The sequence below is a fragment of the Cottoperca gobio genome, chromosome 12, assembly GCF_900634415.1.
Source record: "Cottoperca gobio chromosome 12, fCotGob3.1, whole genome shotgun sequence".
NCBI classification, from domain to species: domain Eukaryota; kingdom Metazoa; phylum Chordata; class Actinopteri; order Perciformes; family Bovichtidae; genus Cottoperca; species Cottoperca gobio.
This window is the reverse complement of record NC_041366.1, coordinates 5,274,016-5,292,129: the sequence shown is the minus strand read 5'-3', so window position 1 is coordinate 5,292,129 and position 18,114 is coordinate 5,274,016. Positions and strand designations below refer to the sequence as shown.

Here is an 18,114-nt window from a genome sequence, read left to right as displayed (position 1 = left end):
CGGCGTCATTATGGGGTTAACTCACGAAAGGTTTCTGTGACAAGGAGGGATGATTCTGCAGTTGCTTATGCTTTATAAATGTCTAAATAAATATATAAGGTTAATATAATAACAGCTGTTTCTTTATTCTTTCTCTGAGACATGTTTGCATTTATCTACATTTCACCTGAGCAGGATGCAGCCAGCAGCAGGGAGGGGTTCAGTGTCTTGCTCAAGGGAACTTTGGCATTAAATGACACATGTAGCCTTTACAGGGATTGTACCAAGGACCCTCAGGCCAATGGAAAATGTGATTCAATAAAATCATTAAAAAATATAAATAAGATTGCAACTGGAGCTTGTCAACTTTCATATACTGGAAATCAGCTTTAAAAAATGTTTTTAGAGCTCTGTGTCAAATCTGAATACTTTTTTTGCTGTTGTCCAAAATGTTTAATCCTTAAATTTTCATAACATGTAATATTTGGGATGTTTGACTTATTTTGTTTAAGGATAAGGTTATTAAAGGATAAGGTTGTTTAATATATATACTTGCCACCTCCAGTCATTTCAATGAGGGGAATGCAGCTGAGGGTGTGAAGCGATTGCTCCCCACGTGAAGGCGCACACAGAGTTCACAGTGCGCTCTCGCAGGTAGGTTGTTGTCAAGGTGGTTGCCACACGGCAGCGTCAATGTAGCTTTAGAATATTGACATTTTTCAATTGACACGATGCCCTGTCTGTTGCAATACATTTTTGAGTTAATCCAAAAGGATTAAAAGGGTTTTATTTGTCTCAGAAGTGGGAGAATTTCCTCAACCCATAGAGGAAAATGTTCTCCTTCTGTTTATTTATAGTACCTTACAAGAGAATCTTGATCAAATCTAATTTAGAGATGTAGTATGCGGTTTTCAATGGAAAGATTTTCCATCAAAAGGTATTTCAGACAACAAAAGTCTTCATCTGTGTGGCTGCGATCCCTTCCAGATTAGATTGTTTAGTGGAGAGTACACTGAGAGGACGCACTCCAGCTCTCATCTGTCTGAATGTCCGTGTCTGCTTATCTAGCTCAGTCTGTATCTCTCTCTCTCGCACACACACTCACACACACACACACACACACACACACGCACCCTGAATTCTAAGTTTGTTTATGGTGGTGGTAAGTATGTTTTTTCATCCAGATATTGCTTGTATCACAAAAACTATGTATATATAATGAGAGCTTTTCCATGTGTCTCTCAGATATAAACTGATACTAAACTTTAATACAGTAGCTTTTCAACAAGCCTGTTGATTTATTCATGAACAACATAAGCTACAAAACGTTAAATATATCCTGCCACACGAGTTACTGTTAAAGCTTTATTTTAGAAATGTATGATGATTTACAGGTCCCGATTGCCCTTTTCTTGTCACACAGTGGAATTATCCCATCTGGATTTACTTCTTCATGTCACTACTTCCATGTCTTTTAACTCCTCGTTCTGTGAGGCAGCGGGACATTTAAAAAGTCACGAAGCTGTCTGGTTTTGAAGGCAGCCACCTTAAAATATGTATAAATGTTTTCCTAATGTTCTCTGATCCTGTGCCTAAAACACATCAAATCAACTGTATGTGACAGTGAGAGGATGAAGGTTGGAAAAGTTAGTTTTCTGACTTACAAATTCTAATTATGTATTAAGTCAGTGTTGAATTGGAAATAACCCAGTAACAGAAATTTGCCTAATATTGCCTATTTTTAGATGAACGGAGGAATTCAGCTTAAAAAAAAAAAAGCTTTCTGAAGGTTTGGATACTTGTTAAGGATGCACTGAAAGGTTGAAAGGCCGGTATCAACTTTAATGAGTAATTTATCGTGTTGTTGCCGACCTCCAATGATGTTACCCTTGCGTCATATGTGTAAATTTGTCCACCATTGTACCCACTGTACGTCAATTGTAAGGTGGCTAGCAATGGATGCTCCGACCATGTGTGTGCTAGTGTGCTTGTGTGTTTTGTGTTCAGTACGCAGCACTGACTGGTAGCTAGAGAGGTGCCAGTTTGCCTCCTGGGCAGTGTTGAGGTGCCCTTGAGCAAGGCACCAAAACCCCCCGCCTGTCCATACGCAGACATCTCATCTTTAATGCAAACATTTGATTTCTCCTCTGTGATCAATAAAGTAGGAATTCTTCTTCCTCTTGTCCTCGTATGTTTATGAAGCAGATTCACAAAGCTGTACACAGTCAGTCTCTCATCACCACCATTAAAACTACCTTCCCAACACCAAAAGGGAGACTGGTAAACATGCAACTAGCTGGTATAAATGCTGGTGGAGACCAAACCAGAGTCGTGGACATTCATCAGGTTGACAGTTCTTCTAGTTATGGAAATCAATTCATGTAGTTCTTTTTGTTTTCTTACTTCGCACTTGAGCAACAGAATAAAGCTTGGTCTTCTTGGTCTTCTGACCAGGTTTCATCAGGTTTTCGCCTTTTAAGAAAGATTCTTTCAAAAAATATATCATAGGATCATAATTGATCATTACAGGATGTGGGTATGTTCTTTTAAGGACATTTACGACCTGACATTTGTTATTTATTCATTAATGGTTGACATTTTGAAGATATATGGTGTAAAAACAAAGCATGCATGTGTACTCTGAGTCACCAGAATGATTCAGGAGTGTTTGATGACAATTTCTCACAGAACTACCCAGTTGGCGTTCTTTAAAAAAGTCCAGAAGCACCAGACTACCTCTTCACTTCCTCCTGCGTGTCTCATACATCAGCTCCTTTGATGACATTTCCATTTGTCTTTATTTGCCATCTCCTCTTTTCATCCATTAAGACAAATACACACCACTCACATTAAACACACATCTACTTCATATTTCTAGCTGCAGCCTAATGCGAGTCTCTGGAGTGACACATGGGAGAATGTTTGCTGTACATCCTCTCCACGCTTGCACTCTTCCTGAGAGGAAGTAAAATCATCACAACAACAATAACGTCTCACTGGTTACTTTTGTCTCTCTGTCTCTCTGTCTCTCTGTCTCTCTCTCTCTCTCTCTCTCTCTCTCTCTCTCTCTCTCTCTCTCTCTCTCTCTCTCTCTCTCTCTCTCTCTCTCTCTCTCTCTCTCTCTCTCTCTCTCTCTCTCTCTCTCTCTCTCTCTCTCTCTCTCTCTCTCTCTCTCTCTCTCTCTCTCTCTCTCTCTCTCTCTCTCTCTCTCCACCTGATTGCTTATCTCCTAATTGCTTTTCTATGAGTGGATAAAATGTGTGCGTGCACATGTTCCATGGGTGAACATGTGTGGAGGAGTGTTTCTCAAATCTTTGGCAGTGTCGTCCTCTAAATGTCTCATCACTCCCCTCTCGGGCATAACTGCTTCACTGAGCATGGCTTTAGAAAACAACCCCCCCCCCCCGGGTGAATATAATTACAACAATGAAATAAACAAATAAAAATCATCAATTGTTATTCAGAGTAGCAGGAGAAAAGCAGAGCAGTCTGAGGGAAAAACTGAGGGTAGTTGCAGAATAAAATAGCCAAATGTACAAATGTATTTTTTGATCCAGCGTCCAAACTGAGGTTTTCAAAATTGCTCTGTGTAGTGAATGAATGTGAACCACCTTGTGTTTCAGTGTGTACTGGGGAACTTGGATACAGTGCAGTTGTCAGAAATGTTTTGCTGATGAAAAAAAGAAAGAAAAAGAAGCTACAATTTAGCCATGATTCTTATTGTTTGTATTGTTGCTTTCACAGAATTAAAGAAATTCCGCTTGTTTAGCTTGGACATAGTCTCAAACAATACAGATACACATGGAGAAGTACATGTTGTCTGATTAAAGAAATATGAGAATGTAACATGTATTTCCTTTTTGTGAAAGGGTTGTAATACGCAGACAGGCCGGTTCCATCACTACAAAATGTGTAGAATCACATATCACCAGGATGGCCTGAATTATCATCATCTTTGAAATATATCACTATATGCTGATGATGCAGCGGAGGTTACGGGTTTTATTATTCATATAGGAGTATCTTTAAGTGTATATATGCATCTGTATCTACATTTGTTAATTTTTACATTTACAAATCCAGGCTTGTAAAGTTGAGCATGGATCAGTCTTAGATGTGCAGTTGTCTCTCAGGCAGAAGCAAAACAATAATAATAATAAAGTTAACTGACCATGGGACCTGGGAGTGCTACGAGAAGTTCCGGTGGGTTTCAATGCTTGTAAATCCACAAGTTTTAACACGGAGGGAACAAAGAAAAGGTACACGTTTCACTACTTTCCATTTAGTGCATAAGGTCTCACAGTGGGGAGGTAACAAGTTGAGGAGAATCCTGAACAAAGTCCACGGCAGAAGTAATGCCTTGTAAAATTTGAGTATCATGTATCCAGACTCAAGGGGTGGGTGTTTCGAAGGACTCAGAGATCAGTTGGTTCGTTTGTGTCTATCTAAAAGAGTTGTGCCATTTAAAACAATAGACTTTCTTCCTCTCATGTCGTCCTCCAACTCTTCTTCTCTCGGCGCTGCCCTCGTCCTCTCTCCTCCTCCACTCAGCTATAGCGCCACATTGAACTCGGTCACCAGGAAGTCCACGTGGTCCCTCTCTTTGGTCTTGAAGGCCTCGGCAATGAGGCGTGCGGCGTCCCTGTGCTCGCGGCCCCTCATGGTCGCCCCGTTTACCTCCAAGATCACCTGACCCACCTTCAGCTGGCCGCAGTTATGAGCTGAACCACCCCTCTGAGAGAGAAAGAGAAAGATAGAGACAATGTGGATTTTAAGAGAACTTAATTGTTTTAAATCTGAACTGAAGTTATATAAATGGGCCTAATGTCAGAACCCCTCGTATGGACCATTTTGTTAATTAGCATCATGTACAAGTGATTTTACCATTTTGTGCAACTGAAATGATGAATTTCCTTTAGTGGAGGTTTTCCCTGGGCTTGCAAAAGCACAAATCTGAAGAAATGTAAAAACTCGGTCATACCGTTTAGCTGAAAAGTGAGTTTTTCTTATCATATTATATTTAGTCTTTGGGTGTTCTTTCTATATATTTATTTATAGTTTTGGGAAAAACAGTCATATGTGCCCAAAGACTAAATATAGTATGATAAGAAAATGGCTGTATCGCAAAAATTACAAGGAGCACAATCAAGTATTTGGTATCTATGAACTCATAAGACAGAAATGATTGAATATCAAATGTATGCACACATATGCAGTGTAAAAGAATACATATGAAAGACATTTAATAGACAACATTTTAGCGTTTAGCGTTCCCTCATTTTTCATAAATCCTGACTATTGATAAAAGTGTGATTGTTGTACTCTTAGATACTTGCCCAAAGCTTGTCCGTACCAGATTTCCAGATTAAGACCAATCAGAACAAATGTTGTAGCATTTTTCCTTATTATATTAAATATAGTCTTTGGGCACACATGGGTAAAGAAAACTTCTTGTGTTCACCAATTTTCTTAAAATCAGAAACTTTAGAAACCACTCACGTGTTTGTACAAGTTACGTAAAGATATTCTGCCTTTCTCCGAAGTGTGAAATGAATCATAATGCCTTAATCTGAATACATTTTGAGTTTATGGGTGCTCTAACACCTGTACTGCGGTTAATTTGCCCCGGGCCAAAGAAAGAAAAGATACATAATTGCCTTTTAGTTCCAGTCTTATTTGTGTTCACACTGACTTATTACAAACAAACCAAGAGCTGTAAACATAAAGTCATATGGACAGACAGGTAACTCACTGATTGACAGTTTTGGTGACATCATACTACATCATGGACCACAGTGGGAAAACATATTCTAGTGACTGAGAGCAATATGGGTTTATTTATCCTGTTCTATCCCAAAGAGCTTGCAAAGAAATAACTGAGGTTATGAGTCTGCAACTGGTCCTTGTATATGAGAGATACTGACTAACAGACAGACAACGCAACAATAAAGACTGTTTTTGTGCTGTGATAATGTGCGATAGTTTCTGTGTTGTTGCTATGTTTCCCTCTTTTCCCTCTTATTGTGAAACTGCTAGAACACAAAGCAGGACTAAAGCTCAACACACCTCTGGTTTCACTCATACATGTTATCATGATGACCAAATGATCTTGTATAAGTATAGGCTATACGTTAAGTTCACTTTCACACTACAAACAAGCTGCACCGACTGAGACCCTTTTTTCAGGCGGCCTTGAACTGGTTGTGCACCAGAGCTTGATTTAACGGAACAAAACTGGATAGGTGTGAAAGCTCTAAATGGAGCAGCACAGGCAGTCTTATACTGCAAGATTAAGGTGTTGTTTATACGAATGATCGTACCTTACAAATGTGCATGTACTCATGAACAGGTGGCATTCATCAGGTTGAAATGAACAATTTACTAAACCTGACTTGGAACCCTCGCACAAGCAAAGCTCACAGAGAAATACAGCTTTAGGATACGAATTCAACAAGAATTACCGCCTTGTACGCCTCTGCCAACCATTCAAGTTGCAGTTTACATCCATGTCTGTTCAAAATGTCATCAGTTCATCATTTTATCCTGTTAAACATTTGTGTGAAATTGTCATAATAAGCAGATGAGTTATGGCCAAAAACGGTCACAGTTACCTCGACCTTTGACCAGCTAATTCTAATCCGTTCATCCATCAGGAAGAATCACGAATGGCCGTTCCATTCCAGGTCGAAGCTGCCGGAGGTCATAGAGTTTTTATTTTTCAATTCCTGATATCAGTAGTATGGCCTTAGGCCGTGGCATGGGTCAGCCTGTCCTTAGCAGCCGCAAACAAACAGAGTGGAACGCTGTCTGTCGGGCTGGGTCAATCTAATACTTAATATTGGGGGGGGGGGGGATACGAGCGGCCCCTCCCAATTTGGACTGGTTGGCTCAGACATTTTCATCGGGACTGCATTTTAGTTTTTGATTATATATTGTGTATATATATATATGGCAGACCGGGGTGGACCATAAGCAAGGAAGCAGAGGCAGGAGAACAAGCAAACCACAAACGTGGGGATTTATTTATTTATATATATAAATATATATAAATATATATATATATATATATATATATATATATATATATATATATATATAAATATATATATAAATGAGAGAGAGAGAGAGAAAGAGAGAGAGAGAGAGAGAGAGAGACAGAGAGAGAGAGAGAGAGACAGAGACAGAGACAGAGACCACCTCCCTAGGGAGGTGTTCCAGGCACGTCCAGCTGGGAGGAGACCCCGGGGAAGACCCAGGACTCGGTGGAGAGATTATATCTCCTCACTGGCCTGGGAACGCCTCAGGATCCCCCAGTCGGAGCTGGAGGATGTGGGCCGGAGAAGGGAAGATTGGGGTTCCTTACTGGAGCTGCTGCCCCCGCGACCCGAACCCGGATAAGCGGTAGATGATGGATGGATGGATAAAGATATTCTTGTCTGAAGCTCGATAAATCTACTGTGACAAGTAGATATTCAAAGCAAAATATACAAAACGTCATGCTCAATATAAAAATTAAGCCCCAGCAGCCCTTTCCCATCTGATGCATGAAGACAATGCAGCAAACATCTCCTTCTTCATCTTGTGCAACAACAGGAACAAATAAACACAATTATCATATGTTGAAATATGAAAAATGTAAGATATGTAAAATGAGCAGGGACGTGTCATTTCTGGTTGTCGTATTTGTTTGGTTGAAGAAATGTGGTAAAAAATCTACTTTACTGATTATATAAAATTATTATTATGTCTTCTCTCTCTTGTCTGTCTCTTACAAATAAACACACTCATACACATACAAATATGTTCCCTACATAACCGCCCACTCTTAGTAACAACAAGTTTGCATATTTATAATAACAATAATATTGTCTATTTCTTTTGTTTGGTCCTGTCTCGTCTGTATTCCTGATTGTCTATTCGTATTGTATGTCACTAGCCCTGTTTAGTGTAGTGCCCTTTGCACCAATAGGAAATCCACTTTACTTTGCATCAAACAGAACATTTTTCATAACAGCAGGAGTCTTTGATGAGTAAGGAAATGTAATCAAAAGAGCGGTTAGTGTTGTTTATACTTCTGTCTGCGATGTAATGTAATCATCAAAGGTAAAATTGGTCATTAAATCAAAAACCTGCAGCCCAGGTCCAAGGTTATCCAGGGGCACACTTTTCTGTATCTCAGAGGCCTTACAAAGAGTTTTTACGAGAGTCTTAAATCCTTACTTTTGTTCAATTACAGTAAAGTAACCTAGGTCCTATTAGTACCGAAGCTAAACATCATGCCATAAAAGTGACAGCTACTTCATAAGCACACAGAAACAGAGCCGCCCTGTAAGAAAAACACATCAGAGCCACGCAGACACATAAAAACACACACACTGACCCTCAGAGCACATAGTGAAGGCTCAGCAGCTTTGTGCCTTTAGAAAGAAGTATGCGATCAACAAAATGAAAAAGCTTTCCCCTCTTGCAGTTACACCCTCACAATTTTCTTTTGGTATTGAACCCCCTGAGACATGACATCATTCAAAAGATATACAAGGACTGGGGTTTCATTTCTTGAGTAAGTCTCCACTCCTCGGCAGTGAAATCAGAAGACTCTCAAAAGAACCAGCAGATCTCAACACAGGTGGTTCTCTTCTGTGTGAAGGAACCATTTAATACAGGGGTGTCAAACTCATTTTAGTTTAGGGGCCACATGCAGCCCAATTTGATCTCAAATGGGCCGGACCAGTAAAATCATATCATAATAATCTGTAAATAACGACAACTCCAAATGTTCCCCTTTGTTTTAGTACAAAAAAGTACATATACATTCAGAAAATATTCACATTTAATTAACTATATTTTTACAAAACATTAAGAACCTGAAAATTCTTAAGAAAAATAAGTGCAAATTCAACAATATTATGCCTCAGTTTATCATTTACACATGTGTACAACATACACATCACAGTGTATCTCCAAAGGCACAACACATTTAGTCACAGGTATTTGGAACTGAACAATATAGTATTTTACTTTATGATCAAAACAACTCGTCAAGCTATAGAAATTATTTTTAAACGTACGTTCATTTCCACATCTGTGTAGTAATCCTGATCACCTGAACTGACACCACATCACACAAACTAAAGTGGGAACTATTAAGGAAGAAGGTTAAGTTATCTGCCTGCCTTGTAAATGTATAAAATGTATACATAAAAAATACATAAAGTTGTGGCTCTTTGTACTGAAGCTGCTGACTGACATTATATGTCACAATGTTCAATGTCTTAACATATTTCCAAAGTAAGTATTCATTTTCACAGAAATATATTGTTCATGGTGCAAAAGTGTCTGAAGCAGCATTTGCAATAAGTGTAGTATGGCAGGCTATAGGTAACGTCTTCATCACTGAGGAGGCTGTCAAACTGACGGTGATTCAGACCTCTGGCTCGGATGAAATTAACAGTTCGGACAACCACTGCCATGACGTGATCCAGTTTTAACGACTTGCAACACAACGCTTCCTGGTGCAAAATACAGTGAAATGTCCAAAAACCATGTCCTCCATTTGCAGCCTGTGCATTCTCTCTGAATTTTGTCACAACACCTGCTTTTTCCCCGATCATTGATGGCGCGCCATCTGTAGCCACGCTAACAGCACGGGCCCAGTCCACTCCGACCCGGTCCAGCGCTCCAACGAGAGCGTTGAAAATGTCATTTGCTGTCGTGGTGTCCGCAATAGGCAACAACTCAAGGAACTCCTCGGTGACGGTCAAAGTCTCATCAATACCACGAATGAATATGGCCAGTTGAGCAACATCCGAAATGTCCGTGCTCACATCAATTGCAACCGAAAATGCAACAAAAGACTTGACTTTGTGCTTCATCTGGCTGTTTAACTCCGCTGGCTGAAATCCTATGTGTCACAGTGTTTCTCGTCAGGCTAATGTTGGCAAAAGCCTGTCGCTTCTCAGGGCACACGAGTCCTGCAGCCTTCAGCATGCATGTTTTCACGAACTCACCCTCAGTCTGGCTTTGATGCTAATGCTATTTCACTAGCAATAAGGTAGCTAGCTTTCACTGCTGTATCGCCGATATCTCGGCTACGGGTAAAAACAGACTGCTGCTTCTTCAGACCCGCTAACAATTCATTTATTTCCTCTCTTCTCAGTTGTCCTTGCAAGCTGTTGTATATTTCGCCATGATGAGTCTCATAGTGGCGCCGAATATTATATTCTTTGAGCACTGAAACTTGCTGCGAACACATCAAGCACACAGCTTTCCCACTCACCTCTGTGAATAAATAGGAAACGGTCCATATTTCTTAGAAAACTCTACACTCCGTGTCCACTTTTCTCCTTTTTTGACAAAGACATGTTGTGTAATGATGGTGCCACAGAGTGTGATGTTGACAGAACCCGCCATCTCCAGAAGTTCTTTACCGGCAGCTCCAGCATCAACAGTTTGCTTGCTTGACAGTGTTGTGTGCGACCCCCAGTGGACACATTTGAAATAACAGTTACTTTCATTGAAAAATTGCAGTTAATGTCTTCTCTGTAATCTTTACACTATGCAAAATCATCCCGCGGGCCGGATTGGAACCTCTGGCGGGCCGGTTCCGGCTCCTTGATGCCACTTTTGTTTCTCTGAAGCAAACGTGAATAAAAAGTCATATTTGTTCACCTTATCTGCTTCTCTTCTGCGGTCCCATGCCCAGAGGACAGATATGAGTGATGAAGTCATGGCTGCTGTTCTTTCCCTCTCTCTGGTCTCAAATCAGCAGCCTCCACATTTATAACCACAGCCGACACTGCTCAGACCAGTTTCTGTCCAAATGACTTTCATTATACATTTCATTTGGACGTCCCTGCTGTGTACATTTATTACCAGCATTAAGTGGCAACGCAAAATGTTATGGCCTCTGCATACGTTTTGTTACATTGATATTGCAGCTTGGTCAAGCATCTGACTGAGCCTATCACTTACTCTACTTCCAAAACCCACCAGCAACCAAAGAAGCCACCGTATTAGCGAGGAAAAAAAAGAGAATGTGGGCAGTTTCAGACAAAGTTGGCGACTATCTGATGAAGAACGTAAAACATTTAGCAGCTAAAAAGCCTGATGTTTTGCAAACATTCTAGCAATATCAACGTCATATGGCTGCCATCAAGTAGCCATGAAAGTAAACTAATGCTGCTTTGAAAGAAATATAAAAAATCAAAGGTTCCACATTCTTGTGATCTTAAAAAAAGCACACTAAGTAAGACACCTGTATTGCATTCTGTCAGTTCCATGTTCTCCTCCTCCTGACTCTGACAGCTGACTTCATTAACTGCAACTTTGATGGTTGAAAAACACCAGCAGTGCCTTCCACATCAGGGCTCACTCGCAGACAGCCTCTCTGGCGCACCGGGACATTTCCCGCTGATTGGCCTGAGGGTCGTGTTGGCTTGTCGTGAACAGTCAACCTGACCAGCGATAATACAGCAAGCAGGAATGAGTTGACGGACCACTCAGAATCCACGCAACAAGTGCGACACTCGTGCCAAAGCCATACTCAATCTGTGAGACGTGATCCGGTTGTGTTGGTCTGAACACAACCGGTTGGCGACTGTAACACACAAGCTGCGAGAAGTACACTGCCCCTCTGAACTTCTTATTATTTGTATTACATAAGCGATCATCTACAAATTCCTACTTCAGGCTGCAGCCAACCGAACACATGGACTCTCATTTGTTCATGAAAACTTTGATATTGATTTGGGGACAATGACATGGCTGGATAGCTAGCTAGTCTTGTTGTTAAAATAAATGTACTGTTTGTCAATCGTACGCAATGTTATTGACTTTGAATCTTGTTAACATGACGTTAGCTTTCTGGCTCACAGCTGAGCCGAAGGGTTCTATGAGCTGAGCGCACTATAAATATCTCCTGTATCCAAGTCGTAAAAGGTTTGTCCTATATACTGGAGGTGGGAGCAAGGTTTCCATCGCATAAGAACCTTTGGAATGGAAATGATTGTTCCAGGTATTAGTCAAACCCTCAGATGTTACCAGGTAAACGTCTCTTGGCTTCCGAAAAACATTTTGATTGCAAAACTCATGAAATTATAAATGAATGGTCATCATTTTTTGATCATGGTATAAGGGGGGGGGGGGGGGGGGTGGTATATGAGGGTACAACAACTGATTGTATGTGCGATAGAAGTTTGCCTCGGGTTGAGTCCATTAATTCCTGATTCCTTTATGCATAATTTTTAGTTTGTTGTAGCTTATGTTCAATTTCAATGAATGTGTGTGTGTGTGTGTGTGTGAGTGAGTGTACACACAAGAAAGTAGAACTACGGATATAGGTGGTGAATGAACATTTATTTTGATCTAACAAAGAAAAGGTGAGAAACCTGTCAACAAAGAGGGATGCGTTAGCCTACAAAATGAGAGGTTAGCGTGGACAGGGTGGCCCGGGATGCAGTCAAATTCCTTGCCTGAATGATTTTTTCAGTTCGCCCCCGTCACGGCTGCACCATCACCTCTCTTATTTACTGAGCCTACAACAATTACCCTGAGCTAGTGGAGCGGTCGTTCATCATGATAGGAGCGTAGCAGTGATAACGTAATTTCGCTTTTAGGAGTGGTGATCTGGACTGATAACTACCGGCTGGTCGACAGCAGTTTACTCATCTGCACTTAATCCTCAGCAGCCGTGACTTGAGGCGAGAGCCCTTGTGCCTTGAGACAAAGAAAGAACAGAAGCCTGAGGTTTGCTGTATCATGACTCCACTGTGCTTCCTACCAATATTGCAGAAGAACAATATTGTGCAGGGCCCAATTGTCCCCTGGATAGAACCGATCCCCATTGGCAAGCAAAAATTAACTGGTTTTTCAAAGCAAATGTATCTGACGCTTGGTCGTGACAAGGGGAAGGTATTCAGGTTGTGTGCCTTGCTCAAGGGTATAATAACATTGAGTTAGCTTTCCCCAGGTGCCACAGCAAAGTTGACACATCACTTTTCCAACTTGGAAATTGAACGTGCCTCCATTTCCGTATCAAGTGACCTTGAGGCTACCATGTTATGAATGTCTCTGAATAACTGTGAAGCTATACAGTGTTATTGTTGAGGGAAGCAGCAGTGGTGCCATGTAGCTTGTGGCTTTGTCTTGCTTGTGATTTATAGGGTTTGCACTTCAGCAAACCAAAGTTTGGATGAAATCTATGCAATTCCCAAAGAAATGTGGAGCTGTAATTAGATACCCAGCAATAATTATTAACATGATTAAGTTTCAATCTACTTGTTTAAATGAAGTCTACCTCATTAAAATGAGCTCATTTAATGAATTTTAACTTTGTTTTGGGCAGCTTCACTGGACCTCCTCACACCGATCGCACCAATTTCCTCTGCTATCATGCATCGCAATCACCTGCTTTTTATTTTCATTAGTCTCTCACTCGAGTGTCTGTTTAGAGGAATCAGTTATGGGTTGAACCATTTCAGTGGCTTCATCTCGTGAGCGTGACTTTCTTGCTATGTGTGCTTATGTCACAGACAAGTGAGGTTTTTGACTGTATGGAAATCAAACCAATGTACACACATCTGCAGTAATGGCCTTCTTCAAAAGTGACACTGTTTGCTCTTTGTTTTAAAAGAAATAGTTTAATGGCTTGATTCTTTTATTTATTTTTTATTTTGTTTTTGCTGTTTATCCAAAACTAAATATTTGTAAGCTGGTTATCTCTTTAATGATGTACTCTAAGGAAAAGCTGGGCTTCAAATAGCTAAAGACCACTGCTACTAACTTACATTGTTATGTCACATTGAGGAAGAAAAAAACCACTCAAGCGAAACAGCCGCTATTATAATACCACAGATGCTTTCATCAAATCTTATCTATAAGGTTGTGATGTTCCCCTTTATTAAAGAGCTGGTGCTTTGTAATCTCTGAGTGAATATAGCTCAGACACAGCTAAGGAACAAACAATAATGTAGCAAAGAAGCAGATCTGATATAAAATCAGGCAAACTGTGTCTCTCGCTTCAGGTGACAAAAACAGAAACACGTAGAGACGAGAACCCATAATCTTATCTTCCTGCATTTCTTTGGGGTTTTGTTTGGGAAAAAAAACACATCTGTTTACTTGGTCCCAATGCATTACTTCCCACCACCTACACAGCCAAACACCATTATACTGCATCCACTGACAACAGCAGACCTCCTCTTCCTCATCTGCACAAATCCTCCTCGTTCCTCCTCTCCTTATTAACACAGCTCTCTCTTCTTTTGCATCCTTCACTCACACTTGCCGCCCTTTCTTCCAGTGAACCCTTTGATTTTGAATGTGCTCATTTCCAATCCTTTTATCCCTCCCCTCGCAATCAGCAAGCCTTTTTTATTCCAATCACCACCTCTGTGGAGTGGGAGGCTGAGATGCGACACAGCTTTGTTCAGTGTGTGGACTGTAGTCTGTGTCTGCTCGTTGTTCTGATCTTTAAATTGTATTCCCTGCTTCCTATGTGGTTAGGAAATGATTAGTGCTACAGATAGTGCTGAATTTACGCAAGGCTTTGTCGAGTTGTACATTACCATGGCAGACACATATATGCACATCCAGTCTCAGTAATGGCTTTCCTTAGAGGTGACTGACCTGTCAATATTTGGATTTCCTTCTGCATAGCCAGGAGATGTGAATTTCCAGTACTTTTAAATACAGACATGTATCTTGCTTCAACTCCATACAGGCTCACCACTTACTAAACATGAATATATCTGAGCTAAGCCATTAACTTCATTAACTGTTACCTGTATAACCCCCCATAGGTGCCAATTTATTTATTCCTTAAAATGAAGGTTATACCAACAGCTTTATACTAAGAAAGTAATTGCAGTGAATTGCCAGAGACTCTTTTCATGAATGCCATTAAAGTTACAATCATTTTAGTGTGAGCCCCAACGAGGACAATGAACAGGAATCTCAGTGTGAGTTCAGCTGTAGTGTGAATCCATATAAATCCTTAAAGGACATTAAATCCCACCTGGAAGGTGGGCGCACGGTACCATCACAGAGAATCAAAGAACCAATAAACACAGCCAACAATACGAGGAGAATATTCATCAAAATGGAGCCGGCTGCATGTTTATAAGCATACTGGGTTAACCCTTGGGCCTCAATAGGGCATTTTGGCATTAACATTATTTATTTATTTTTTATCATTTTGGCTGTGTTAATGCATATGACATAGATAGAAATGTTTTGTTCAAAGTTCAACCTCAGCTCCTATAATAAATCAATAATAAACTGTGTAGCCAAAATACAGACACTCAGAAAACCACAATCTTTGATCACACGGCTATTACAGCCTAAAAACATGTATTCTTTTATATCAGGCTTTCAATCAAGAGCCCTGGCTAGAATTATTATTATTTAGTTTTTTTTACTATTTCCCAGCAGATTGAGACATTTTCAAATGTTTGCTCTTTGGACAATATTATGCTATTTTCCAGGTTTCCTACACAAAACAAACATTACATACATACATACAATTCTGAAAACAAATGAATATATTGTAGTTATTTTGTAGTTTTAAGATTTAACACAGTGAAAGTGAAATATTAATATATTTTTTGACAGACATATTTGTCTTCTAAGGACATCGTAGCACCTTTTTCACAAGGGTCAAGTAGAGGTGAACATTTTATATTATATTAATAATATTTTTGTATTGTTTACATCTTTTTGTTTTCTTCCTCGCTCACCTGTATTGTGACAATTCGTGGCAGCGGCTGGCGAGTGTTGGCTCCACCTTCAATGGCGATACCCAGAGTGCTGGCACTCTTTGCCACCCTCACTAAAGTCGAGGTTGGCTCCAACAGCCCCGGCTACAGCGAGGGAGGGAGAGGAGCACAAGTTATCAAACCTGAAGAACATTAGTTATGCATATATATAAACCTCAATATATTCATAACATCACTCTACCTCCCTATGTCTGCTTCTTCTTTGTGACACTATGCAGGGCCTAGTTATCTCTGAGCACACACGCTCGAGAGTCTTCTCGATGGATATACACATTTAAAAGACCATGACTCTATTAATATGTATGAGCTATCATGTTTTACAGCTTCACAAGTCAGAGGACATAAGAAATACACAATTAAAGCAAATATTTTACTCACTTTTAACAAGGCATCTATGTTTTTCTATTATTTAGTATCCTATCATAAAGCTTCTCTTCCACTGGCCTCTGTAAAACAATGAAGGATCTTTTTCCTTTAGGGGTTTCTTTTATCTGTATGTCAATCTGAAATATGCTCCTGGGATTCTAGGTCCATATCCTAAGATAAATATCAAGGGTAGCCAGCTGGTGAAGAGGCATATCATATTACTTCAGCATTCCCGGTTCAGTTCGGGCCGGGCACCTTCGCTGTTGCATGTTATTTATTTTTTTGCACACTCAGGCACTGAAATATTTCAAAACAAGCTGTCAGAGCCAGACACATATTAAAACCCCATAGAGTTGCTATAGCCAGTAGTGTTAGCAAACAGCTGCTTATTTACAATCCAGCAGACAGAGAAACATTAGCATTCATTTGGAGATAAGATTTGAAATGTATTGCTCATAATTTTGGTAGCATTTAATAATTTAATAAGCCCTAAATAACTGACATGCTGCTAAAGCCTTGTGTGTCTTCTGGTTGTTAAATGTTCATCTCTATAAACAGAAATCTGCACATGAATGCAGAATCTGTCAGTGATTATCAAAGTGGGGTCTGTGGCACTCTGCCAGGGGACCGCAAAATACTTGGTTATAAAATATTAAAATTGTGCTGTATCATTTAAAAGTGCACATCTAGAGATAAGGGCCATACAGCATATTGTGTCCATTGGATGGGAATCCATGTAAGCTTTGGGCCAATAGAAACATCACATCAATCTGTCATGAATCCGTCAATAAATGGGAAGTTGAGTCCAAATGAAACTTTTTTGTAATGTATGTATCTGCATTCAGATGCAGATATCTGTTTATAGAGATGAGATGTCATCGTTCAACTCTAATTCCATTTTACTGTCTCAAGATGTTAATCGGACTGTAAACAATGACCGGCGCAGGGAAAGGGAAGTCGTGGTCTGGCTATCGGTTATCCAGATATCTGCTGGCTACACTGTAACCCAGGGGTGTCAAACATGCGGCCTGGGGGCCAAAACCGGCCCGGCCAAAGGGTCCAATCTGGCCCGTGGGATGACTTTGCAAAGTGTAAAGATTAGTTGTTTTGATCATAAAGTAAACTATTGTGATCTGTAAGTTGTAATGCACATGTGTAAATGATAAACTAATACTATTGTTGAAATTGCAACTTTTCTTCTTGAGAAATTTCAGGTTGTTCATAATGTTTTGTAAAAAGATAAAATGTGAACATTTTCAGAATGTACTTTTTTGCACTAAAACAAAGGGAAACATTTGGAGTTGTCGTTATTTACAGGTTATTATGCTGTGATGTTACTGGTCCGGCCCACTTGAGATCAAATTGTGCTGCATGTGGCCCCTGAACTAAAATGAGTTTGACACCCCTGCTAACCCCTCAAACACAGGCCGTTGCCCCGTGAGGCTAAATCTTTGTCAGACTGTTATCGGATAGGTTTCCGAGATCAGTTGAACAATAACAAAATGCTGTTTGAAGTAGATTGTTCCACTATCCAGTAGATGCCCACTTATCTTAGACTATTCAGAGAAAATCTCAGAAACAATTTTTTTTTGCTTTTCAGGAAAGGCCGATAAATGAAACCCCTTCATGAGGAAACACACTGAGCAGGAGAAGCCAGTGGAACAGAGAGGGCTGAACACACAAGATGGTTATATCACCTTCACTTCAGCCTTCTCTAAAACATGATATGGTGCTTGTAATATTTTATTCAGTGTCTGTGGACTGAATTTACATACTTGCTCACTGCTGCCCACAGTTCTGCACCAGTTAACCTGTTGTGTGTTTTTGACTGACACAAGAATAAGTAAACTACAACAAGGCTTAAACAAGTGTCTAATTTAAGTTAGTTAAGGTGAAGTTTTCATGACAACATACTTTTTCTCTTTAAAACACACGCCTTCACAATAAAGTGCAGCTTTGTATGATACAAAGTCGATTCAGCTGTCATAATTCTAAT

The 18,114-nt window shown here is 40.0% G+C and overlaps 1 protein-coding gene across 5 annotated transcripts in view; it reads right to left on the bottom strand.

Moving 5' to 3' along the window:
- Positions 1-3,122: 3,122 nt before the first annotated feature.
- The window catches only part of whrna (whirlin a), a 141,804-nt gene continuing 126,812 nt past the window's right edge, over positions 3,123-18,114 (bottom strand). For 4 of the 5 annotated variants that reach the window (XM_029445476.1, XM_029445479.1, XM_029445478.1 and 1 more), the window contains 2 exons: positions 15,714-15,836; positions 3,123-4,713 (listed from right to left, as the gene is read on the bottom strand). In XM_029445476.1, coding sequence (XP_029301336.1) covers positions 4,531-4,713; positions 15,714-15,836 — 306 coding nt within the window. In that variant the 3' untranslated portion in view covers positions 3,123-4,530. The remainder of the gene's footprint in view (positions 4,714-15,713; positions 15,837-18,114) is intronic. The other variant, XM_029445480.1, reaches the window with a different exon arrangement.